The sequence below is a fragment of the Gopherus flavomarginatus genome, chromosome 15 (genome assembly GCF_025201925.1).
Source record: "Gopherus flavomarginatus isolate rGopFla2 chromosome 15, rGopFla2.mat.asm, whole genome shotgun sequence".
Taxonomy (NCBI): Eukaryota; Metazoa; Chordata; order Testudines; family Testudinidae; genus Gopherus; species Gopherus flavomarginatus.
Window position 1 is genome coordinate 6,408,781 of NC_066631.1, and position 26,241 is coordinate 6,435,021.

A 26,241-nucleotide genomic window follows, 5' to 3' on the forward strand; every position below is an offset into this window, starting at 1 on the left:
GCGAGAGCGCCCGCGGCCGCAGGCACATTGCTCCTGCTGCCCCACGGCTCACCGGGCCAGGCCCCTCAAGGCTTTCAGGGCAGCACGGGACCCTGCGCACATGCGCCCCTGCAGCTCCGCCCCCCCCTGCCCAGAGCGCGCGCGCACGGCCGCCTACGTACAGCCCCACCCACCCGCCGAGAGCGCGCGCTCACGGCTGCCCACGTACAACCCCACCCACCCGCCGAGAGCGCGCATGCGCGGCTGCCCACGTACAGCCCCTCCCACCTGCCGAGAGCGCGCGCGCACGGCCGCACACGTACAGCCCCACCTACCCGCAGAGAGCGCGCGCGAGCACGGCCGCCCATGCACAGCTCGACCCACCGACCAGGCGCGCCCCCGGCGGTCATGGAGCGCTGCGGGCCCGGGCTCGGCTACGAGGAGCCGGCGGAGCGGGCGCGGCAGCAGGAGCGGCACTACCAGCTGCTGTCCGAGCTGCAGGCGCTGGTGAAGGGGCTGCCCAGGTGAGGGGGAGCCGGGCCTGAGCCCCCCCACCCCACGCGTGTCGCTCCCGCGCGTGGCAGGCGCAGTCCGGCCGGCGTGTGACGCGAATGGGGGGAGGTGGCCCGGCCCGGCTCGCTGCTGAGCTCTGCGAGGCGGAGCGGGGCCGGGCCATGGGGCCGAGTCCCGATATGGGGGGGTTAACGTGGGGCGGCTCGCTGACTGCCCCGTGCGCTGTCCGCCCCCCGTGTCCCTGCAGCTCCTGCCAGCAGCGCTTGTCTTACACCATCCTCAGTGACCTGGCGCTGGCGCTCATCGATGGCACCGTCTTTGAGATCGTCCAGGGCCTGCTGGAGATCCAGCACCTGACGGAGAAAAACCTTTACAACCAACGGCTGAAGCTGCAGAGCGAGCACCGAGGTGAGGCCCCTGCAGCGCCGAGCCCCTCGCCAGCCCGAGCCCTCTCCCGCCTCCTAGTAAACTGGCCTTCTAGTCCCTTGCTTTGCAGCCCCTGCTCGGCGCTGGACACCGAGAACAGGTGAAGTCAGATTGTCCTGAGCTGTGGCCAGGGGCGAAACCAGCCTCTCCCAGCCTGATGGAAAGGGCTGGCAGCCCCAGGACAGGAAGCAGCAGTGGCCAACCAGTAGCTATAACATCACTGAGTGTGTGCTTTTGGCAGGGATGCTGGGAGCATGTCCTTGTCAGTGTATGTGTATGGCTATGCTGCAGAACCAATGCTCTTGTGCAGATTGAAGAATTAATATAAGTGAGCTACATTAGTGGCTGCATTTTTAAAGCACTCTGTCTTCCTGTGGGTAGCAAAGAGACCTGAGAGCTTGTGGACAGAATTCTGCTATTCTAACACCTTGATAAATACCTTAGTGCAGTGGCTGAGCTGCTGTACTTTGCCTCAGGGTATCCACTTCTCCCCGGAACTGCTCTGCTCCAGATTGCAAGGGAATTATTGAAAGCAGCGTTCTCTAAAATAGGATATTTAACTTCCAAAGCCTAGCATTCTGCTGGGAATAGGGGAAATGATGGGTGTACCTTCCTTGCCTACTGTCATTCTGGATGGAGAGTCTAACTTTGTGTTTATTAATCAGTGCTCAAGCAGGAAATGTTCCACAAACACAAGGAGGCCCAGCAGTCCTGCAAACCTCACAACCTGCCAGTTCTCAAAGCAGCTCAGCAGAGGGAGCTGGAGGTAAGGCTTTCATTAGCACTTTCTTCTTTGCCACTTGCTGAAGCTGTTCCTACCAACTACAAATTGCAACCTTTTTGCAGTAGCGTGTGTCGTTCATAAAAACCAGTAAAGCCACACTTAAACGTAGGGGACAAATATTGAAGCTGGTTCTGAAATCAGTCTGGAGACCTATGAGTTAGACTTCTGGCTATAGGATCTGATGATCGGAAAGGCCTTAATAAAGTTCTTTTCTCTCCATCTTCAATCAGTAAGTAGTGATGATCAAACCCTGTTGTGTGCTCTAGACTACCACTCCCAGGGGCCTATCTTGAGAAGTCGCTAGAGGAGGTGAAAGTAATTGATTATTTGTGTACTGTGAACTTCTGGTGGCATATAGCAGTTCCAGCATATTTACATCTGCAGTCAGGGCTGTCACTAGGGGTGTGCAGGGCCTGGGGCAGATTCGTCTCTTCCAGGACTGACCATGCTGGCCAATCACACCTGCCTCCGGGGCCCCCAAAGTGCGAGATGGAAACGATGGATTCGTCTCCTCCGGGACCAACTGCGCCAGCTAATCGCACCAGCCCGCAGGGCCTCCCAAAGTGCGGGGCCCAGAGCTGTCACCCCACTTCGCCCTACCCAAGGGATTGCTCTGACTCTGTTAAGGCCTCCATACTAGTCAGTGACGTACAAGAAATACAGTGCTGCCTGCTTCTGCTGCTAGACTCCTAGAGATCAGAGCTGGCAAGGACTGAGCAGAGGCAGGGAGTCAGGTTAGGAATCTTGGTTTGCTTACTGACCATGCCCAATCCCCAGAATGCCCCCTGTGGGGTTGTTCCCTTGCTCAGTTTATGCCTCTATTTATCCCAGAAACCTTTTCTTGAGACATAGGATAGGGGTTCTCAACCTTTTCATTTGAGGCCCCACCAATATGCTATAAAAACTCCACCTCCTGCCTGTGCCACAACAACTGTATTTCTGCATATCGAGTGGATTAAAAACCAGGGCTGGCATTAGGGGGTAGCAAGCAGGGCAATTGCCTGGGGCCCTCACCACGGTGGGGGGCGCAAAGCTAAGTTGCTTGGGCCTCAGCGAGTCTAATGCTAGCCCTGCTCTCTGGTTATTTAGGCAGACCCCCTGAAACCTGCTCATGGCCCCTAATTGGGGGCTGATCTCTCCCCAGGGGGCTGCAGTTCCCCCAAAGAATCAGTTTGTAGTTGCATAGGTAGCAGTGACTGAACTGGCCTTCCTGTTAGAAAGCCAGGATTCGGGGAATTAGGTCTGTGAACAAATCGGCTCCAGGGGTTGCTCTGCAGAGAAGTATGCACCTAGTTTTGGTGTTCTAACACAGCCTCATGAGGAGAGCAGTTGTCCCATGCATTGTGGTGGGCAACGTGACGGTGCTGCCTAGTCTATCTTCTTCTCCTTCAGAAATTCAGGGAATAAGATATTCTTGGAGTACAAACAGGACCTGGGCCCCTTTAAAGCTTCCAAAGGATCAAATAGCTTCTGGGTTTCATTAGACAGGGGCAGGAGAAAAGCTAATAGGAAAGTAACTAGAGGAAGAACATTAAACGTCTTTAGCTTTAGAATCCCAGTGTCTTTTTTTCTCATTTCTCAGGCTGTGGAGCAGCGCATTCGAGAGGAACAGCGACTGATGGATGAGAAAATAGTCTTGGAACTGGACCAGAAAGTAGTTGACCAGCAGAGCACCCTGGAGAAAGCTGGAGTGTCTGGATTTTACATCACCACAAACCCACAGGTCTGTGTGTGAGCAGGGAGTAGTGCAAGATTTGTCAATACTCTTACAAGTAAATGGCTAAAAAAAAAAAAATGAGAAATGAAGGGTAAAATACCAGAAGCCATCCTCATGGCTTTGTCCAACCACATAGCAGAGGGGTTGAACCCTCAGCCTCCGGTGTTAGAAGTGTGATCCTTGCTCTGCTGCATGAACTGAAGGGCTAAAAGCTTGTCTACATGGCATATTAATGCTTGGCAACCTGGTGCACTGTAGACTTCCAACCTGGCTTGCTGCACACAGTAATTCCTGCGTAGACATGGCCTAAGTCAGTGGTCCCCAACCTTTTCCGGGTGGCGGGCGCCAGACAACAGCCACCAAGGAACATGGCTGGCGGACAAGCATCCGCCAAAATGCCGCTGAGAAGTGGCAACGTCAAGAGGCGTCGTCGCCGAAATGCTACCAAAAATCAGCGGCATTTCGACAGTGACGCCTCTTGATGATGTCACTTTTCGGTGGCATTTCGGCGGATGCTTGTCTGCTGGCCAGTACATGGGCGCACATAGATGCCCAGACGGGCGCCATGGCGGGGACCACTGGCTGGAAACAACAGCAGGCTCAAACTACTTTTGTAGCCCAACCAGTAGAGGGGGACAAAGAGCCACACTCTTCTACTGCGGGTTCCACTGAGATGAGGAGAAATGTATGCCAGGAGCCTCTCAACCCTGAAACTTTAGTCTGCCTTATCTAGAACATAAACATAACATTATAGTGAACTGATCACTTTCCTCATCTATAAATCACTGTCATCACCTCTGTGTAGCTGCCTACTGTAAAGGGACTTGGTGAAGGATATAGTTCTTGGTTGGAATCTCCAGCCACTGCCATAATAGAAATAACTGATTGATGGAAAACAATCTCCTTGTGCACCCATCAGCTCATGCTCCAGTTTGCTCTACTAAACACCTCTATAAAGTTACTTTTTCAAAAATACAGAAATACTATTGATCTGTATTACCTTAGTGTCTATGTGGCCTCATCATGGACCAGGCCCCCACTGCTAGGTGCTCCACACAAATGGAACAAAAAGATGGCCTCCTGCCCAAAAGACCTTGCAATCTAAGTATCACAAGAAACAACAGATAGTGTCCGTTTTCTCATACTCCCCTATCGGTCAGCATTATCGGCATTACCAGGGGCCTAACCATGGTCAAATTTGTTGTAGTATCCCAGAAAAGGACATTTATAAGAAGGGTTTTGAAGGAGGATAATGGTGGTTTTTACAGGGGAGTTCCTCACAGTTGAGTCATGTTGTTTGCCAATGGAGTACAAGTAATAACCCAGCCAGACCTCACTCCACCTTTTTCCTTTGTGAGCATTTTAACTTTTAAGTTTTTAATGGAAAGTGTCACCTAGTGCCATACATGCTGCAAAGGTGACAGGCCACTGTGCCCCTCACCTGATATATTGACAAAGAAGCAGTGGAAAAGGAGAGAACCTTCATAAAGTGAGTCTTAAATCATCAGTACCCTGTAATGTAGGGGTGGGCAAAGTACAGCCCGACGGACCTTTTAATCCAGCCCTCAAGCTCCTGCCAGGGAGTGGGGTTGGGAGCTTCCCCTGCTCTGGCACTCCAGGCGGTGAGCAGGCTCAGGGGCTTGCCTTGCTCTGTGCATGCAGCAGCTCCACATGGCAGAATGGCATGGCCCTGCCTACAGGGTGGGGGGGAACAGGCCTGTTTCCAGGAGCTGCTTCAGGTAAGTGCTGCCCAGATCCTGCACTGCTGAGCCCCCAGCACCCCAACCACCTGCCCCAGCCCTAATTGCCCTCAAAACCCTTTGATCCCAGCTTGGAGTACCCTCCTGCATCCCAAACCATCATCCCTCGCCCCACCCCAGAGTCTGCACCCCCAGCCGGAGCCTCATCCCCCGTGTGCACCAATCCCCTGCCCCATCCGGCTAGCCATACAATTTCCATACTGAGATGTGGCCCTCAGGCCAAAAAGCAGCAAAGAATCCTGTGGCACCTTATAGACTAACAGACGTTTTGGAGCATGAGCTTTCGTGGGTGAATACCCACTTCCTCAGATGCATGCATCTGAGGAAGTGGGTATTCACCCACGAAAGCTCATGCTCCAAAACGTCTGTTAGTCTATAAGGTGCCACAGGATTCTTTGCTGCTTTTACAGATCCAGACTAACACGGCTACCCTCTGATACTTCAGGCCAAAAAGTTTGCCCACCCCTGCTGCAATGGGATGATTTGCATCAGATCTCATGTGGTGACATACCTCATATTTTGTGAACGTGTTTAAACCAGAATAAGCCTTAGTTCTGCATGAGCAGCTTTTCTTTCACTCCCCTCATGCGACTGACAGCCTGTGTGCTGCCGACCAAGTTCTCCCTCTGCAGCTCTTGCTAGCAGCCAGTGTCCAAGAAATGGGACCATCTAATTTCTTCATTACAGTCTTTCCCTTTGCAGGAGCTGACTTTACAGATGAACTTGTTGGAGCTGATACGGAAGTTGCAGCAGAAGGAATCGCAGCCAGAGAAGGCTTTCTCCTGAGTAGGGCACAGCTCCTCTTTGTCCAGAATCTCCCGCTAAACTTCACACTAAATAACAGGCTACTTACATCATTTGCTCTGTAACATCAGAGAGAAGCCACTGGTCACCAAGTGTAGAAGAAACAGCTGAAACTGTTCGATTCCTTCAAGGGGGCATGAAGAGCAGAGGAGACAAGTAGAGAGCGTTGTGCTCCTTCTGTTCCCTTCACCCCTCAGCACATGGCATCCATTCTCATTCCCCAGCTGTTCACTACCCAGCTCCTCTAGTACAGCTGTTGAGGAGTAACTTGTGGTCTCTAATTCAGAGACCCCAAGTTCTGTAGTGGCCAGTGCTGTGTCCATCCAGCCCTGAGTCCACGCGCTTGGGTGATGTGCTGTGTGGAAAACGTGCTCACAGGACCAGACAGAGTTTCTGGGCACTTGAAGGGTGTGTGAAAGGCACAAGATTTCTCAAGGAGAGCAGTAATCCTCTTTCATGGGCAGTGTTGGCATAGTTTTACCAACCCACCAGAGAGCAGACATATGCTCGATACGACCTTGGCACCAGTTAGTGCCCTGGGGTTGTTTTCAGTGCCCAGCTGAGTGAGTCCTTCTGGAGAGCAGGGAAATGGCTGCCACATCTTAGTGACGTGCATATGTCTGAGTGGATCAGTCTGGATTAGTGAGCAGTATTTGCTGCTCCATCTCAAATGCAGCCTTGTCTTGCTTCTCAAAGGGGGAGCATGTGTCACAGGTAAAGAACTGCAAATGACAGGACAGTGTTTAACAGCTTCTGGTACCAAAGGCAGGAACTGGCCTTTATAAAAGCAGACATCTGGCTGGAGTTCGCTTTCCTTCCCAAAACAGCCTCGGGGCAGATGACACAAGTTTCCCTTCAGTGTGAGCTGCCACTTCTCTTCTCCCACCAGAAGGAGAAAGCCAAGCCTGTGCCTGCCCACTCTGGGGCTGCGAAGGCAGCTGTGCACTTTGTCTGAGAGGAGCCTGAGCCTGTCAGGGGGATGCTAAGGGTTATGTTACTGCATGCTACTTGAAAATGCCGGCCTCAGAATGTTTAGAAATAAATAATTCATCTGCAATTCATGTCAGGCTCTTGGCTTTCATTTCCTGCTACCTGATGCCTCTAACAGATGTTCCAATCTTTTGGTATTGTCAAAAGATGGCACTGGCATTTAAGAGGAAAAAGCCAGGGCTCCTGTGACTGATCAGCGGCCTCCAATTTGGATTTTAAGAGAAGAAAAGGGGCAGGTGAGAGCTTCAAACACCTGAAAGATGCTGTAGGTGATTCTGGGGAAAGGCTGAAGGTAGGAAAGCAGCAGGGAGGAATGCTAAGCCGGAGAGCTGCAGAGGCTGCTGACTTGTAAGCCTGGAAGGCCAAAGCCAAGGGCCAGAGAGGGCTGAAGGCAGGGGAGCAGTGGCAGGGTCTCCCAGCTGACATCACACTGGAGAGCTGGCACCAGAGGGCTGAGGGTCGCTCCCCAGGTGAGGAGGATCTCCTAGCAGAGAGGCTGTGGAGGTGCCTGCTGGGAAGAGCGGAGTTGCACTCCAGTTGGAAGGGCTGTGGGAGCTGTCCTGGTATAAGGACAGGAAAGGACTGAAGAGTGTGGCTGTAGCAGATGATGCCAGTGTCTTGTATGAGGGGCACTGAGGGACCAGCTGTAGTACTATGTGCACTGGACTATATTTGGGGGCTTATGCTGTGCCACACCCTGACTCTGGAGGACACCCCAGGTAAGGCTGCCCTGACAGCCTGCAGCCCTCCAAATGGTGGTGGGGGGACTCGTACTCTTTAAGCATCTGCATAGGAACTTTTATTGTTTTTACCTTAAAGCTAGAAGTGCCTACTTCAAAAGAGCTGTGCTGTAACTTATCACTGCTGGCAATACACTGTGAAGGGCCCTCAGAGACAGGACAACGCACAGGTGCACACTGGCTTGCTGGGGACATCACACTGTGAGGGAGGGGGACCAAGAGTCACGGCCCAGAGATGTGACAGCTGAAGCGCTGAGATCTGCCTGGGCATGCCTGGAGTGGCCCATGGGCAAGGAGATGCTCTGACAATGTGACAGGTGGGACGGGCAGGGGAGAGAGCTATGGCAAAGCTGGAGGGATGGGCTGAGGCATAGCAGAGCTTTAGGCCTGGCCCAGCACAACTACTCCTCATCATGCCTTCACCCCCTGCCTGAAGTGGTAGTGCCATTCTCCCCCTCCCCCTTTTCAGACAGGCGGGTGTGGCAGCAGGGGCCCCTGCAGTGCATGCCCCAGCAGCTGGGGCGTATCCACCTGTCGGTGGGCCAACTCGCTTTTCCTCCAGCTACTCTCAGTCCCTTGGTGGCCTGGGGCTGATGGGGCATTGCAAGGCAGTGAATTAGGGTAACTCCTCTGGAGGTGTCAGTGCACTGATTATGCAGAGTTTGCATCTTCCACGTTTTCTATGCAAACACTACAGCCAGAGACTGACCACAGTTAAGGGTTCTGCCCTCATCACATGACTCCGGCAGCTAGGGCCCTAGACATGGGTTTATAGTGCCTATGTGTTACTCCCGCCCTGGGGCCTATTCAAGGCTGAGGCTGGTGACATAGGAACAAAGATACTATACCCCTGCTGCTCTGCAGACTTGCTCCTCAAAGGGACCCCTCAAACTCATCTCCAGCTGGAGTCAGCAGCCAGCCCTGATGCTTCTGCCTGGGTCCAGTCTTTTCAGGACTTGGGCACAATGCAGCAAAGCTGTTGGAGATTTGGAAGAGCAAAGCACAAGAAGAGCCGTGCCCTGCTGGCGCAGTGGCGTGCCTCAGAAAGGGCTTTTCTGTGGGACCGACAGGGCTGGCCTCAGACTTGCACCAGGCTGGCTCCACTTCCAGGTAGACTGACTACAGCACAGTGCAGACAGACTCCCGCCCAGGCAGAGTGACTGCAGAACCATAATTTATAAGTAGGGCTAGTGTCAGCAACTTTGTTACAAAGCTGTTACACAGGGGCACTGAGCACAGCACAGCAGGGACACACAACTCCATTGGCAATAACAGCCCCCTGTGTGGTACATTTCACACAAGTGCCAGGGCAGGGCAAGGTGGCACCAACAGAGCAGCCAGGATCCAGAACAGCATGTGCTAAATACACCACCTCAGGCAGTCACAGCAAATTCACAAGCCAATGCGCAGGCTGCACAGCTGCCTCCAGTGGGCTCCAAGAGCAGCTCTCAGCCCCACTAGGCAAAGAGCCAGGCTGACAGAATGTAAGCCTGGAGTCCCTTCCCCTGCCCCCTATCTCCTGCCTTATACAAACCCCTCCCAGTGCTCCACAAGGCCAGGGGAGGCGGATGGGGGGCAGGCATTGCTGCAGGGCCTGGCCGTTGTGCTTTCTGTGGTGCGTGTATTGGGTCTGCACATTTCCTCCTAATAAATACTAGTAACTAGGCCTCGGCCGGCAGCTCATGCATTAACAATGCTGTACCCACACCTGGCCCGAGCCCTACCTGCAGCTCACATGGGCCATGGCAGAGACTCGGACGGGGGCGGGGGACAGCTGACATGCCCACTGCCGGTATGCAGCTGCGGAGCATGGGGGACATGTACAGTAAACAACAGCCACTCTCCCGGGGCACTGGCCTAAAGTCAGAGCTGGGCTCAGTAGCTCACGGCACAGCAGCCAAGAGGAGAAAATGGGCAAAGGGGAACCGTGGAAAGAGGAGCTTCAGAAACAGGGGTGAAAGTAACTTATAGGACTTACCAGTACAGCTGGAGTCCTGAGGAAGGGCGTGGCCTCAACCAGAAGAGGTGGGGCCTCTCAAGATTTAAAGGCTCTGGGGCACCGGCTTTGGCTGGGAGCCCCAAGGCCTTTAAATCAACCAGGGGCTCCTAGTTGCAGAGGTGGCTGGGAGCCCCCGGGGCTCAGGGGAAAATTAAAGGGCCCAGGGCTCGGGCCCCCCTAGAGCTCCAGGCCCTTAAATCCCCACTGCAGCTCCAGCTGCCGGAGCCACAGGCAAGATTTTAAAGCTGCAGCAGGGAGCCCAGAGCCCTTTAAATCCCCGCCGCGGAAACCGGTGCAGTCCGGCACAGTGTACTGGCTCTTGCTGGTATGCCGGAGCGGACCGGACGGGCTTACTTTCATCTCTGCTCAGAAATGAACTGATCTGCAGGGCAAGGCCTCACCCTGTCACCAGGCAAAGGGGAGCCCAAAAGCTGGCTTTGCGGGGGGAGGCCGCAGCCTCATTTACATGAAAGCTGGCAACAGAGCAGGGTCAGCCTAGGGGCTAGAGCCTGCAAGGGCGCAGGGGACACGAGGGCCTGCCCCCATCCCTGTGTGCTGTGACAGCAGCCTGTAGGGCCACAAGGAAACTGCAAAAGATGAGGGGCACAGGAGCCTGAGCCCAAAGCAGCCCCTTGTGGGGCCCGGTATCACCAGGGGGGATGGGATTGAGAGGCAGCCCCAGGAGGGCTGCTGTAAATTTGAATAGGCAGCTGTCACATGGATAGAGCCCCAGGCCACTGCAAGCTCGTTCAGCCCTGCATCAGGACACACGTCCCTGGTCTTTCTCGGAAACGCAGAGCTGCCACTCGCTTTCAGAGCGCGCTCTCTGCCGGGCAGGGCCTAGCTGTCCTGTGTGGCTGAGCGCTACGCGTGGGAGGCCGGGGGCACATGAGAGTCAGGCTGGCGGTCAGGCAGCCCAGCTGCTTGGGATGAGCGAGTGAGGGCACAGCCAGAGTAATGCGCTATTTCACTGCACTAGTAAAGTGATTGTCTAGAAACCATTCACATGGGACTAGCTAACAAAGGGTAGGGGGAATCTCTGCTCCCTCTGCACTTGCCCCAGTGTGGCCATGGATTTACAACCAGAGGTTTTCGGCTCAGCCTCACCTTTGCCAGCCCCACTCAGTACAAAGGCCTGGGCCGCACCCCAGCACCACACTCATTTCTGTGCCTTTTAGAATAATGGAACCACACAAATGTGCCCTGGGTGTGACCCCACTGAACTAGGTGCTTGAACATGCAGCTTCAAGGGGATAGCTCAGTGGTTTGCGCATTGGCCTGCTAAACCCAGGGTTGTGAGTTCAATCCATGAGAGGGGCCATTTAGGGACAAAAATCCGTCTGGGGATTGGTCCTACTTTGAGCAGGGGGTTGGACTAGATGACCTCCCTGAGGTCCCTTCCAACCCTGAGATTCTATGATTCATGCTGACCTGGGCTAGGGCAGGGAATGCCAGCAGATGCCTGATCAGCACCCAATTGTATCAAGAACCCCAGAAAAGCTAGCATAGAAATGCCCTAACACTGTGCAATTGTAGTGCTTTGCACATTCCAAGTGCTTTACACACACCATCTCATTAAGCATCACCCTCGGCTGGGGATGAGGTTTAGGGAGAAGGGACTCAGCCGAGGCCAGGAGTTCATATGAGAGCCAGGATAAAGTCCTGACTCTCAGCCCCCTGTGACCTGAGTGGCACCTCTTGCCTGTTTGCCAGAGACCCTTCATCATACACCCTGGACCATGGGAAGAGACAGTGGGCTCTGGTGGGAATGGCCACATTGACTCTGTTATCCGCCCCCCGCTATTTCAGGATAGGCAGGGCACAGAGTGGTGGAGCTGAAATGTGATCCCTCTGTTGTTACAAGGGTTGTGGTGGGTTTGGCAGGGGATTCGGGTGGAGCAGTTGGGGAAGACGCGGCTTACACGTTACTACGAGCTAGACGTAGGGGGATAAAAGCCAGATCCCTGTGTGCCAGGGTATGGGAAAGGAGGCAGCCATCACCTCCCTAGTGCTTTTGCTGTGAGTGCACAGGGGGAAGCGTGTGTATCACCGTCCTGCCTCCAGAGCCCAGTTTGCTCAGGGAATACCCAGCCCCGGCAGCTGTTTCGGCAGAGGAAAGGGGGGTGGTGGGTGTCCTTTTTCACGCAGGGAGGCTGCTACGCCGTTGACGCATCATCGCTTGGCTTCCTCAGTCACCATATCCGGCAGCTCCGTCAAGGGCTGGGGGTTGGGTTGAACCGCCTGCACCGTCTCCTCCAGGCTGCTGCTAGGGAACACCACATAGCGGGCGCTCACACTGCGGGACGTGGGCTCACGCAGGTTCTCTTTGCTGTGCCAGATGCCGTAACCAAAGTACACCAGGAGGCCTGTTGCAGCAGAGAGAGAGTTTGCTTTAGCGGCAAGGCAAAGGAGCTTGTGTCTAACTCAGCCAAGGTGGGAGGGAGAGACCCCCCCAATGTGTGCGAGGGAGGTTCTGACTAGGAAAGGGAGGGAAAATGAAAACAGGCCCAACACCAATGCTGCAGGGCCCCACCGGCCCCCGCCCGCCTACTCAACCAGTTGGCATTCGCCATGGTCCATTGTCTATGGTCCTTCCAACAGTTTCAGACCATGTGACAGTATCCCTTCCCATCTCTTTATAATGGCCCTGACCATGGTTGTATCCATACACCCTGCCTGCCGGAGAGTTAAAATCAAAGCCTCAACAGGCCCCTGGCCTGATTTCCCTCCTTACTTCCCCAGACCAGTTACGGCCATTTCACTGATTTTTAATTTTTAACTCAAGACAATTTTAATTCGTTTTCTCACTGACAGCGCGATGCATTTTATCAAACAATTGGCCTACAACTCCCTAGCCAAGCTGCATTCCACTCTGTCAAAGCTTTTTATAGTAAATAGCAGTCGATTCTTGATTCTCTTCTCTAACAGCAGATTACTCCCTTGGCTCTGACACCCCCTAGGCAGCTACTGATACTCTCTTTTCCTTTGTTCCACACTATTCTAAGCGATGCAAGTATATCCTTGTCTGAGTTCGACTCCCTAGTCATTCAAACACTGTTCTCCAGGCTTTCTTACAGGGACCTGTATGACCCAGCCCAGCATCACCATGGATGTCATCAGCTCCTCAGCTCAGAATGGGCCTGCTTCTCAGGAGAGGTAACGTCACAGATTAGCCACCACCAGAACTCACCTAGGATCAACCAGACGGAGAATCGAAGCCACGTCATGTAGCTCAGCTTCAACATGAGATAGACATTCAGGAGAATACTCAGCGCAGGAGTGAGCGGCACAAGGGGAATCTGCAAGGAAAAGAGCAGCCAGTGAGGAGAGAACACGCCTACGACAGTCACAACTAAGGCTGGGCTCACACATTCAAAGGACACGGAAGGGTGGACAACTGCTGAGAAAAATTCTTTAAAAGTGTTGTTGACCTATGACCTTTCCCCTGCTTGCAATGAGTATAATGATACAGGGGTATGTGATTGACCTGAATGTTTTGAGTATCAAAACTCTGATACTCAACGCCTCATTGTCTTGATGTTTTGCTTACTAGGTTGAAACAGACCTGGGGGGCAAGCAGGTGAACATAAGCAATTGGGTTACCAGGTTTGCTATATTAAGGATTTGTTGTAGGAGGCCTAACAGCAGTAGTTATGCTAAAGGCTGGGTTTTATTTGTGATCATACAGGCCTAGAGGAATATAACTTTAGGTCATAATTTTGCACTCTTATTCGTAGATGGTGAGCAGCAGACCATGAAAGGGATGGGGCGAGATTTCTGAAGAAGGGACTTCAGGGTGGGTTTGGTCTTTAGGTTACCAGGAACTAGATAGGTAGTTAGAACACACTGATGCATAGGAATCGTTAGGAAACGACAGAGAGGATTGATACAAATGGTTAATACTAGGGCTATCAAATGGTTAAAAATATTAATTGCAATTGCAGTTTTAATCACACTGTGCAACAACAGAATATCAATTTAAATGTATTATAAACATTTGAATGTATTTCTACATTTTCAAACTTATTGATTTCAATTACACAGAATACAAAGTGTATACTGCTCACTTTGTTATTTTTTATTACAAGTATTTGCCCTGGAAAGAGAGAAACAAAAGATCTTGCTTCAACTTGTAGATTGCACTAAGGGGCATGCGAATGTTTAGCATATCTGGCACGTAAATACCTTGCAATGCTGGCTACAATTGTGCCACATGAACGCCTATTCTTACTTTCAGGTGACATTATAAAGAAGAATTGTGCAGCATTATCTCCTGTAAATGTAAACAAACTCATTTGTCTGAGCGATTGGCTGAACAAGAAGTAGGACTGAGTGGACTTGTGGGCTCTAAAGTGTTACATTGTTTTATTTTTGAGTGCAGTTATTAAAAAAAATTCTACATTTGTAAGTTGCACTTTCATGATAAAGAGATTGCACTACCGTACTTGTAGGAGGTGAACTGAAAGTTACTATCTTGTGTTAATCTTTTTTTTTTTTTACAAGGCAAATATTTAATAAAAATATAAAGTGAGGACTGTACACTTTGGGTTCTGTCTTATAATTGAAATCAATATATTTGAAAAATGCAGAAAAGCATCAAAAATGTAAATCGGTTTTCTATTATTGTTAACCAGTGTGATTAAAACTCTGATTGATCATGATTAACTTTTTTAATTGAGTTAATTTATTTTGAGTTAATCGCTCGAGTTAACTACATAATGTTAACTATGATTAATTGTGAACACTCGGAGTGCCACAGATGGAGATGAAGGTGTCCTAGATGAAGAAATACTCTGTGTAACTCAAAAGCTTGTCTCTCGCCAACAGAAGTTGGTCCAGTAAAAGAAAACCTGCACTTTCACCACAGCCTTCCTTTACTCCAGACATTATTGTGCAAGGGCCAATCCAACCTCCCCCAGGCCACAGCAGCCAATGAGAACGAAAGGGGCAGATGGCTACCTGAAAGGTCTTGGTGCTCTGCTGTTGCTCATGGACCAAAATGAGAAGCAAGCTGAGCAGAAATCCCAGGCTGAAGAGCAGCAGCAGCAGGGAGTAGCTCCAGGTGGGCAGGTGAAGATGGGTGTTGCCAAATACCAAGATGGAGCACAGGCATATGGCAGACACCATCAAGGTAACCACAGCAATGGTGACCACCTCCCCAGGGTAGAAGTCACTGAGGAACTCCAGGTAGGGCTCGAAAGCTGCCTTCAGCTGCCCTGGCTCCCGGTGCACTTTGGCTTTGTCTGTGCCCACCAGCTGCAGCTTGTCTGAGAAGGATTCGTATTCCTTTAGTTCGCTGGGCCCAGCCCCCTCACTGGGCTCAGGACTGGGCTGGCTCCTGACAGGCTGAGAGGGAGCTGCTGACTTCTCCTGCTGAAAGCGCAGCACAATGATGCTGGCTGCAACGAAGGTGTAAGCCTGCAGAGTGCCAATGGACAGAAACTGCACCAGGGCCTCCAGGTCGAAGATGAGGGCCATCAGAGCCATGAGCACCCCAAACACCACAATCCCGATCACGGGCACCTGCGTGCGGGGGTGCACTCTGGAGAACACCTGGAAAAAGAGCCCGTCCTCCGCCATGGCATAAACAATTCTGGGGAGGGAGAAGAGGTTGCTCAGCAGAACTGTGTTCATCGCTGGGGGGAGGGAAGGATAAAGAAAGAGAGAGAGGCCACAGGGTCAGAGTCACACACCCGAACCTGCCCACATCACCCTCGGGACCAGAGCTGGCTCAGGGACAAGGCAGCAGTGCAGTTCCTGAGCTCATGTGTACCTGCCAGTGAGTGTGGGGATCTCTCCCACGAGGCAGCCACGGTCAGGCTCATCTGCTCACTCCAGTGGAGTCCATCGCTCCTCAGTGGTTTTCCAGGGAGCAGGCAAATGGTAGATCCAGGACCCTCGAGCCCGAGAGAATACTTTGCCATCGGGAGAGATTGCCTGGGAGTAGGAACTCCATCCAGGACTCTGCTTCATTCCCAGGGTCCCTCCACCCTGGGACAGACCAACAGGCAGCCCCAGACAATGGGAGCAACTCAGAGGGGAGGCAGCCTCCAAGGAGGTGGAGCTAGCACCCAGCATTTCCCATCCCCATTGTACAGCACGGGAAAAGGAGCAGAGCAGTTAAGTGACTTGGCCAAGGTCATGCTGCGAGTCAGTGGCAAACATGGAAATGGCATCCAGGACTCTGAGCACTAACCAGTAGCCTGGCGGCTATGACTCAGGCCCTGGAAACATGCAGTGCATAACCCAAGATGTCATTTCTTTCGCATACCCTGCTAGAGGACACAGGCCTAGCTGCTAGCCCAGGGACTGGGGCACTGGCTGTCTGGACCTGAGGTTTCAGCCTGTCCATACTTACCACAAATGGAACCAGCAGCAACTATAAACCCTGCCCACGAGTAATCTCGTCTGTAAAACGCATCTGCCAGGGCAGAGTCAGGATCCAGAGTGTGCCAGGGCACCATCAGCGTCAGCACCACGGACACCAGTATATAGGCCCCCGCGGCCAGGCCCAAGGAGATGGCTATTGCTCTGGGAACAGCCTTCTGGGGGTTTCTGGCTTCTTCACTGGAGGCTGCTATGACATCAAAGCCTACAAAGGCATAGAAGCAGGTGGCCGTGCCTGCCATGATGCCCGACAGCCCATATGGAGCAAAGCCGCCTTCCTGGACACTCCAGTTCTTGGGATCTGCGAGAATGAATCCCATAATGAGGATGAAGAGGATCACACCCAAGCTGATGGCCGAGAACACGTGGTTAAGCCAGGAGGACACTTTGGCCCCAAAGGAGATGAATGCTGTGGCTATCAGCAGGACACCTGCTGCCAGGAAGTCTGGGTACTGTGCCAGGAACGGTACCTGCCATGTGCCAATGTGGGTCTCAGTGAAATTTTTTATTTTATGACTAAATATGGAATCCAGATAGGCACTCCACGCCCTCGCCACCGCAGCGCCCCCGATCATGTACTCCAGGAGCACATTCCAGCCAATCAGGAAGGCCCAGATCTCGCCCATGGAGACATAGGTGAACATGTACGCGGAGCCTGTCTTAGGCACCCGGGCACCGAACTCGGCATAACAGAGAGCTGCCAGCAGAGAGGCAAAGCCAGCAATGATGAAAGAGACAACGACAGCAGGGCCAGCAATCTCCTTGGCTACTGTGCCCGTGAGGACATACAGCCCAGAGCCAACCATGCCCCCTATGCCCAGCAGCGTCAGGTCAACGGTGGAGAGGCATCTGTTGAAGGTCGTCTCCATCATGTCATCCTCCAGAGTTTTCACCCGGTTGAGCTTCTGGCAGAAGCGGGTTAAGTCCGCAGAGCGAGGCAGCCGGCCCGCCATCTCAGACAGACAGCCCCGCCTGCAGCAGGGATGGCAGAAGGACAGGGAGGGTCAGAGCAGCGTGTCACGCAGAAGTCTCCACGTCAAAAACCTAGCGAGGAATAAAAAAAGCATGAACCAGCCCCTCTCTCCCCCACACATGTGGCCCAAACACGAGCCAGCCCCCTCTCCCTCCCTGCTCCCCATGGCACTTTAACTAACTGAGGTCCAGCAAGCACTAGCCTGGTTCTTGATTGTGTAACACCCACATCACATGACCAAGGATACATCTCTCCAAACTCCCAATAATTACCAGCAGGGGCAGGCAGGTGGCAAGGGCTCAGGAGGGTTTCCAGCTGAGCCCCTACGTTCCCAGACTCAGGCCTGCCTCCGTTGTTCCTCGGGGAATCACACCGGTTATGGGGAATTGTGTGTTACGGCTGTACACTGCAGCCAGGGAATCCAAGAGAAGTAGAGAAGAAGCAATGATTTATTAAGGATGTACTGGTGTTCCATCAAAAAGTCCCTTCCCAGGAGGATTCCTGCTCACTCAGGACTGAACCTGTCCTTTGTGAACAGATCACAGAATTGAGTCCATATGTGTATCCACAAACCATTTACACGGGAGCCTATGACTTCTTTGAAATGGGTATTTTAGGCAGAGCTGTTAGTATCACCTCTAGTGAAGGCTGACTGCCACTTTCAAAGATAAGCCCATTTTCAGTTGCATATCACTTTGCCAAACATTAAGGGTTTGGGCTGAAATTCCCAGTGCTGGGTGTCCACCTCAGCCTGACTCTTTTTAAGAGGTGATCAGAACCTGTTCAGCTGTTTCTGAGCACAAGGTTAAGAGGAAAAAATACATTGTTTTGCCTATGTGCACAAAAACCCCTACAACCATTTCACTGCAAAACTCTAGCCCCTCCAGGCTCTGAAGCAGGGCCTGACATTTGGCAGGGAGGTTACCCTGTATTCAGGGATGTGCCTTTTGGTGTCCCCTTGAAAACTTGCCCAAATGTGGTCCCATTTTAAGGCTTTCAGATTTCGGTTCACACATCAATGCTCAGTAGACTGGCAGCGTTATCTATGAGACCAACTGCACTGAGCATGCACCATTCCCTCCTGCCTCATACATGCTGATCAGACTGATCATATTCTGTTCCCACAGAGCATGCTCCATCCCAGGACAGTGGGTCCCTCTAATTCCTCCTCCCAGCTGCTGTGGGGACACGTTCAGGACAAGGCAGCAGCCTGGCTCCAATACAAGGGGTGGAGGAGCAGAGGGGCAGGGACTGGAGGGGAGGAGTAGGGGCAGAGGGGATGTGGCAGAAAGGGCCTCAATCATTAGAGGACACTCCCCTCCAGAACCTGTAACTGAACCCAGGATTCCTGAGTCTCCACATTCCTCTGCTGTTAGCCAGCAGCCATGAAACCCACTGGCAAAGTGTCTGCCTCATCCCTCGTTAATGGATGGTCCCTCAGAAGCTAAGTCTGTTAATGCTCAGAGGTCTGTGCTGTGCATCTAAAGGTTCCCGCTCTGCTGGTGACCCACGTGGGGGAGACATATGGTCCAAAATGAACAAACAGAAATGTTATCATGGCTTTTTAAAAAAAATTATGAAATTATATTTTAAAAAATGCTACGTTTCAATACACGGAGTCACGCAGTTTTTCTCGTGCTGAATGTTTAGTGTATGTTCGTTCCTCCATTTTTTTTAAAACTGCAGCTGAGTAAAACAACCAGCCTTGGAATTGGTGATTTACAGCAACTAGCAGGATCAGCTCCCGAACAGATGCTGAGGGCCTCTGGCGAGCCCAGTACTAGGGGAGGAGCTATGCTGTGTGCTTTGACGTGTGTAACTCACACATCTCCTGGGCGTGGTGCTTTGTCCCAGCGAGTGGCACGGAGACCACACAGAGAGAGAGAGATTAATGAGTCTGCTCTACAGCCTTAGCTAACAGCCATATGGCTTTCAGTTCCCGCAGTAGAGGCTTATGCACTAAGCTCCAGAGACCCCAGTTCGATCCCGCCTGCCGACAACCGGGGTCCGTTACACAAGGATCTCTCAGAGATCTTCCTGGGCAAAGCGCAATTCAGGAAAGGAGAAGACAATCTACACATGGTGGCTGGGTGCAGGGAGAACGGATAACAAGGCAGGGGTTTCAAACACGCGGCCCATAGGGCTATTTCCTGAGGCCGGGGGAAGAGGCACGGGCCGATCTCCAGGCCAGGGGTGGGCAAACTACAGCCGCAGGATTGCCCCCCTCGAGCCCCGCGCCACTCCCTGAAGCGGCTGACACCATCCCCCCACACACACACACAGCTCCCATTGGCTGGGAGTGGGGAACCGTGGCCAATGGGAGCTTTGGGGGAGGTACCTGGAGGCATGGCAAGCAGCATGCGGAGCCCTGCGTCCCCCTTCCCCCAGGGGCCGCAGTGACATGGTTCCAGCTATGTTGCAGAGCGGGGCCGGGGCAGGCTGCCCTGGCCCCGGTGTGCGCCACTGCAACCCCAGAGCCCGACTGCACTCTGAGCCCCCTGCCTGAACCCCAACTCCCTGCCCTGAGCCTCCTGCCCCATCCCGCACCCCAGCCCCCTGCCTCATCCCACAACCCTTCTGCACCCTGAGCCCCTTGCCTGCACCCCAACCCCCTGCTGCACCCCAACCCCCTGCCCTGAGCCCCCTGCCTGCACCCCAACTCCCTGCCCTGAGCCCCCTGCCTCATCCCACACCCCTTCTGCACCCTGAGCCCCCTGCCTGCACCCCAACCCCCTGCCCTGAGCCCCCTGCCTGCACCCCAACTCCCTGTCCTAAGCCCCCACCACACCCCTCATGTGCCCTCTGGGGGCAGGGAGGGGGCAGAGTTGGGGTGGGGACTTCAGGGAAGGGGTTGGAATGGGGGCAGGGAAGGGGTGGGAAGAGGTGGGGGCAGGGCTGGAGGCAGCGAGGGGGCGGGTATCTGTGATGCAGCCCTCAGGCAATGAACTAGCCCTCACGTGGCCTTCATGGTCATTTGAATTGGAGACCCTTAGGACAAGGGATGAATCAGGCCCCGCTGTGTCTAAGCAGAAAATGTATCAACATTCCAGGTGGACAGAGTCACAGGTTTAAGGTTAGAATGGACCCCCAGATCCTCTCGTGCGACCTCCTGTATAGCACGGGCCAACAACCCTTCCAGCCACCCCCACACCAAACCCAACAACCAGAATTAGACCAACATATTACAGACTCCAGGAGACTAGACTATGATGTGCCACAGGCAGAGAAGAGAAGGGACCAAGGGTGAACCAATGCCCCAGGCAATGGCAGTGAATCAATTTAGTGAGATATGCTGAGATCACTCTAGCAACTGACCCACACCGGATGCTGCTGAGGAAGATGAAAATGCCCCAAGGTCACTGCTAATCTGACCTGAGGGAAATTCCTTCCCAATCCCATATATGGAGATCAGTTAGACCCTGAATATGTGGCCAAGACTCAATAGCCAAATCCAGAGAGAGAATTTGCAGAACCACCTGAGAGCACTGGCCCATCCCATCTAGGGTCCCATCTCCAGCTTTGGCTATCTCTGATGCTTCATAGGAAGAAACCTTCCCAGCCCAAACACCTGAATACATTGGGGGGCATTCCTTTCTGGTCCCTACAGGTGACCAGTGAAGTCCTGAAGCACAAGATTTTAGGAACATAAGACATGAACTGGAAGAGACCTCCGTGGCTGCTGAGTCCTGATCCCATACCACAAGTAACCCCATCACACAATCACTCAGAAATTTGTCAAGCTCTATCTTAAAACTAGTTAGTGTTTTTGCTCACATAGCTTCCTCTAATTTCAGACCTAAATTTGTTCATGGCCAGTTTATCCTCATTTGTTCTTGTGCCAACATTGTGCTTTAGCTTAAATAGCTCTTCACCCTTCATAAAGTTTACCCACTTCCACTCCCCCCTTCCTCCCCGATGTAATTATAGAGCACATTCAGATCCCTCTCAGCCTTCTTTTTGCAAGACTAAAAAAGTCAAGCTCTTAATTTCCTCTACTAAGATAGGCTCTCCATTCCCCCGATTAACCTAGTAGCCCTTCTCTGCATCTGTTCCAGGTGGTGTGGAGGGTTTGGGTTTTAACATGGGTGACCAGAAGCGTAGGCAGTATTCCAGAGGAGGTCTTACCAGTGCCTTGTACAATGACATTAACACTTCAATATCTACAATAAATGCCTCGCCTGATCCAGCCGAGGGTCACATTTGCTTTTTCACAGCCACATCACATTGGCAGCTCATAGTCACCCCACGATCAACCCACATACCCAGCTCTCTTTCCTCTTCATCACTGCCAACTGATGAGCCTGCATCTTGCAGCAGAAGTTCTTATTAGTCCCTAGCTGCATGATCTTGAACTTTGTACTATTAAATTTCATCCCACTGCTTTTACCCCAGTCCCCTCGGTCATTCGGTTCTTCTTGTGTACTAGTCTGATCCCCCTCTGTACTGATGGTGCCCCTCAACTTTGTGTCATCAGCAAATTTCATTAGCACTCGTCCCACTTCTTGTGCCAAGGTCCTTAATAAAAATATTCAAGATTGGCCCCAAAAACTGATCCTTGAGTAGCCTTCCACCAGTCCATCATTCACTTTTCAGCACAACCCGTTGTCTTCTCTCCTTACTACCTTACAATTCTTGTACAGGCTCTCATCTTCTCCTGTTTCCCTGATAATGTAGTGCTGTATTAAATGCTTTACTGATATTAGATCTATGGCACTTCCCTCACCTAAAATATCAATTATCAAAGAAGGACATTGGGTTAGCTTGGCATTGTCTTCCTTTGGTAAGCCCATGCTGCATTACCTTCCTTTCTCCATTTACTTCCATGTATTTAATTATTCTTTCCGTCTCAATTTATTTTAAAGCCTGATGTACTACTGAGGTCTGACTAAGGGTATTTCTCCACAACAAACGGACACCTGGTCACGGGGCTCAGGCTGTGAGGTGGTTTCACTGCTGTGAGGTGGTTTCACTGCAGTGTAGATGTCAAGGCTCAGGCTGGAGCCCGGGCTCTGGGACCCTGCAAGGTGGGGAGGGTCCCAGAGTTCAGGCTCCAGCCCGATCCTGGACATCTACACAATGATGAAGCAGCCCAAGCTCCCCGAGCCCGAGTCGGCTGGCACAGGCCAGTTGCAGGGGTTTTTTTGCTGTGTAGACATCCCTGACAGGTCTCTCATTGCCCAGATCATTCCCCTACCCCGCTTTCTTAAGTATTACATTAGTGATTTGCCAGTCACATGGTACCACCCCTAGTTTGATAGCTTTATTAACATCCTTGCTACTGGATTTAAACGTCACGTGCCAGCACTTTCAGTATCTGGGATGGAAATTACTGGGTTCCCCCCAACATGAGCACATTAAGCTCTTCCAGTGTTGCTGACACCTCAGATGTGGTTTGGAATTGACAGGGAGGGAAGGAAGGAGCACAAAGGTGCCACTTTTGCACCTTCATGATTCTGGGGATGTCTTTGGGCCACAGTCTGTTACAGCTGTAAACTAGAGCAGTTCAGGAGCTGCCCTAACTTATGGTTACTTCCTATAGAGCCATCCAGCAGACCAGGGCAGCCAGAGTGCAGTGCTCTGGAAATTCCCCTTCCCTCCTCCTCCAACATGCCCCTAATCTGGGGGCAATGAGCAGCCCCCCTTTAACATCAGTGGACTCCCCCACCTTCACCAGGGGAATTCCTGTGCCTGTGCTCCACCCCCTTTTATGCTAAACACACATGGCCCACAATCAGGGCATTGGCTAGCACAGCAAAGAGCCCTAGTCTATCACGCTGCAAACACCATTGTTCCTGAGCTGCTTGGAACTGCAGGTCACAAAGATCTTGGGTTGTTCCCAGGGGCTGGGCCACTGATGCAAATTACTTGTCAATGGTGGCTACTGGACTAATCCACTTCTATCACACATTTCTCAAGTATCAGGAGTGTGTGGGCTCCTCGTACTGAGGGACTGTATAAACCTCAACAAGTACAGTCAGGCAGGGAGGGGCCCTGTGCCATGCTCCCTAGATGATCATCACTGGACACACCTTGGAGACAGGGCTGCCCCTCTCTCCATCATATTGCTGAGGTGGTGCGTGCAGGAGCAGACTCAAGGTATGTCTACACGGCATTCGTACCCTGTGATTGCAGTATAAACATCCCTGCCCTGTCCCAGCTCCTGCAGTGTCCCTCTCTGGTGTGCAACCCACACCCACCCCATGAGGCTCCGTCCCTCTCTAGCAACGGCTGGCCACATCCACAGGTGGAGGAGCCTGCTACAGAGACGGTTCTTTCAGCTCAAACAGAAGCAGCACCTGCATTTAGAACCAGATAGCCCCAGTAACAGCAGTGTCAACCACCCACTCGGGGAATCGGGTAACATTGGCCCACTCTTCAACCAGAGACCAGCCTCTTCCTCTATTCAGCTCCCTGAAGTCTCCCAGGACCAAACCACCTGCCCCCAAGCTCTCTGCCCCACAGAGGGCTCAGTTCCCAACAACCCTCCATGCTCCCCCAGCCTAACTATCCCCTCCTCAGCTCTCAGAGCGACCCCAGCTCCCCCCAGGAGCCCTGAACCTAGTAGCTTCCTGACCATGGCTCTTCTCCACCCATTGATCCCAGCTGCTGCAACCCTAAATCCACTTGTTCAACCTGGGTGCTATTTCACCCAGGCCCCACCCTTCATATACCCACTGACTCCAGCTATTGGTCCCTTAATTCCAGCCTCCTGCTCCTCTGGCCTCAGCTTCTCCCCACTCCCACCCACTATTACCCACTGCCCCACTCTCTGCAGCCCCTCAGTTAACACCATCCTCCAGTTCTTTCATCTGCCCCAATCACCCCCCAGTTACTCTGCTCTCACTGGCTGCACTGCCCTCCGGGGGAGAGGGAATGGGGGTTTTCTCTCCCATCCTGCATCTTTTAGGGGTAACCAGCTCCCTCTATCTCAAGAGACCACCAACGGAGCTTGACTACTAGCCCCAAATCCTGTGGGAACTCCAATATTCAGGGGAAAGGATGGCACCCTCCTCCCAGCACCAGGCCAAAGCCCAGCCAGCGAACAAGCTGGCCCCTCCTGCTCCCAGGAGAGCTGGGCAGAGATTGCTGAGCTCAGATACAGGTACTGGGGGGGCACAGGCAGTCCCTACCCCCTGCCCCCCACGCCCAAGGGGACTGGCTCCCCATTCCCCTGCTGGCCTGACCATCTGGGGGATGCAAGGGGGAAGCGGGGAGCTCACTGCCTGTGATCACGGTCCCGCCACCTGTCCGGCCGGCTCGGGGTGGAAGCACTTCCCCCAGCCCCAGCTGCCACCACTGAGCGGCGGGGGGCTAGGGGGTGCCAAAGGGACGGATGTCACAGCCTGCACCCCCCGCAGGTCTGCGCAGCGCCCAGTGCAGGGGGGGTGCGTGCAAGGGCGGGGACCGGTGGGGCTGGCAGGGGAGGGGGGCACGTCTCCCCTCCTGCTCGCCGCGCCCCCAGGGGGTGGGTCCGGCCCTGGGCTGCCCAGGTGCCCAGGGGCCGGGCCGGGCCGCGCTTACCTGCCGCGGGGATCGCTCCCGTCTCCCCGCGCACGACCCAGCCTGCCCCCGTCTTCGTTACCTCCGCGCCGCGCCCGCCCCGGTGCTCGCCCCGCCCCGCGGCCGGCCGGCAGGGCCCGGATCAGGCTGCGCCCGGGCATCGCGCCGCGGGCTCGGCTTGCGCGGTCCGAGCAGGGCTGGCGCTGCAGCCTCGCTGCGGCTGCCCCCGGGGCCGCGCCCTGAGCAGGGCGGGGTCTCTTCCCTACGCGCCCCTCACCGCGGTATCAGGGCCTCCCCCGCAGGGCAGGAGCCTTCTCCCAGCGCCCCTGGGACACAAAGGCCAACATTTGCCAAAGCCTCCGCTGCTCTGTGGCCAGCCCGAGCCCTCCAGCTGCCCTCGCTCACTGGCCCTTTGGCACATCTGGTCACCCTAGTAGCCCAATTTGATAGGGACAGTCCCACTTTTGGGGTCTTTTTCTTATATAGACTCCTATGACCCCCACCTCCGGTCCTGATTTTTCACACTTGCTGACTGGTCACGCTATGGGCAAGCGTGGGTGTGAGTCAGTCCTTGCCAGCTTGTGAGGCACGGGGCACTTTCTAACCAGCAAGGCCAGTTCCTGCACCAAAGCCAGACACACGAGGGGTAGTTAAAGAAAGTCTGTGACAAAGACAAAGCTGGAAGTGGTTCTGCTTGGCCCACCTCTGTTACCTTCACCAAGAGACCCTCCTGGTTCCTCCTGCTGCCTCCTTCACTACACAACTGATCCTCTGCCTTAGGCTGGTGAGGGCTGATGCCCCCTCACTCCAATTGTCACAACCCCCCCCCTTACATTGAGTAGAAAAGTGAGAGTAAAAATGGATCAATGCCAACAGTGATCAGCCTATAGAACGGATGGGGGGAAATGCTTGGAAAGGTACACAGAGAATTCGACCTTAAAGGGGGAGGGAGTGCGGGAATGAGATTTTAGTAATAAAGTTTTCAGCACCTCCTACTCCCCCACTTGCTTTTTGTGATCACCATGAGGGTTGTGACCCACTGGCTGAGAAATTCTCTCTTAACCAGTACTGAATGCTGATGTGAGGCAACCTTCTGAATAGTGCCTAAGTGACTTAGGCTTCTGTGTATTGTGACAAAGTTCCTCCTCTACTTTGGTGGGTGCTGCACTTATTGGCAGATTTGCTCACCTCAATGATCTTCCCCTCAGTCTAGGTCAATTCCTCCTGTGTCTGATCAGGAGTTGAGAGGTTTAGGGGGAACCCAGACCCACCCTCTACTCTGGGTTCCAGCCCAGGGCCCTATGGATCTTGTGTGGTTTTGCGACAGACACTGGGGGGAAGATGTCCTGGTTCATATGGAAGATGGAGACCACCTTCAGCAGGAAGGCCAGGTGGAGCCACAGCTGAACCTTGTCCTTGTGGAAGACCATGTAGGGCGGTTCTGAGGTCAAGGCTTTAATTTCAGAGACCTGTCTTGCTGACGTCACCACCACCAAGGACGTGACCATCCATGACAGGTGGGAAAGAGAGCAGGAACCCAGTGGTTCAAAGGGCAAACCAGTGAGCCTAGAGAGGACCAAGTTAAGATCCCACTGCAGGACAGGAGTCAGTACCTGTGAGAAGAGTCTCAAGCCCTGTCAAGATTCTGACCGTCATGAGTCATAACCAC

At 53.2% G+C, this 26,241-nt stretch overlaps 2 protein-coding genes across 2 annotated transcripts; one reads left to right on the forward strand and one right to left on the reverse strand.

Moving 5' to 3' along the window:
• The first annotated feature begins 368 nt into the window (after positions 1-368).
• LOC127034697 (protein DGCR6) lies at positions 369-7,044 on the forward strand. Its single transcript, XM_050923864.1, has 5 exons — positions 369-503; positions 740-900; positions 1,584-1,684; positions 3,285-3,425; positions 5,882-7,044. Exons 1-5 carry the CDS (start codon positions 388-390, stop codon positions 5,963-5,965), a joined length of 603 nt encoding a protein of 200 aa, XP_050779821.1. The 5' UTR covers positions 369-387; the 3' UTR covers positions 5,966-7,044.
• A 2,949-nt stretch (positions 7,045-9,993) lies between these two features.
• Positions 9,994-24,660, reverse strand: SLC7A4 (solute carrier family 7 member 4). The gene is made up of 5 exons (XM_050923766.1): positions 24,594-24,660; positions 16,071-17,071; positions 14,672-15,348; positions 12,903-13,011; positions 9,994-12,078 (listed from the first exon to the last, which is right to left on the reverse strand). Exons 2-5 carry the CDS (start codon positions 17,050-17,052, stop codon positions 11,885-11,887), a joined length of 1,962 nt encoding a protein of 653 aa, XP_050779723.1. The 5' UTR covers positions 17,053-17,071; positions 24,594-24,660; the 3' UTR covers positions 9,994-11,884.
• Positions 24,661-26,241: the final 1,581 nt, after the last annotated feature.

Excerpts from the sequence above, each read along its gene's own strand:
- LOC127034697 (XM_050923864.1), top strand. The coding sequence starts at position 388 with ATGGAGCGCTGCGGGCCCGGGCTCGGCTACGAGGAGCCGGCGGAGCGG. Across the intron at positions 504-739 it reads CTGGTGAAGGGGCTGCCCAG|CTCCTGCCAGCAGCGCTTGT; the intron begins GTGAGGGGGAGC and ends GTGTCCCTGCAG. Across the intron at positions 1,685-3,284 it reads CTCAGCAGAGGGAGCTGGAG|GCTGTGGAGCAGCGCATTCG; the intron begins GTAAGGCTTTCA and ends CTCATTTCTCAG.
- SLC7A4 (XM_050923766.1), bottom strand. The coding sequence starts at position 17,052 with ATGGCGGGCCGGCTGCCTCGCTCTGCGGACTTAACCCGCTTCTGCCAG. Across the intron at positions 13,012-14,671 it reads AGAGCACCAAGACCTTTCAG|ATTCCCCTTGTGCCGCTCAC; the intron begins GTAGCCATCTGC and ends TTTTCCTTGCAG. Across the intron at positions 12,079-12,902 it reads CTCCGTCTGGTTGATCCTAG|GCCTCCTGGTGTACTTTGGT; the intron begins GTGAGTTCTGGT and ends CTGCTGCAACAG.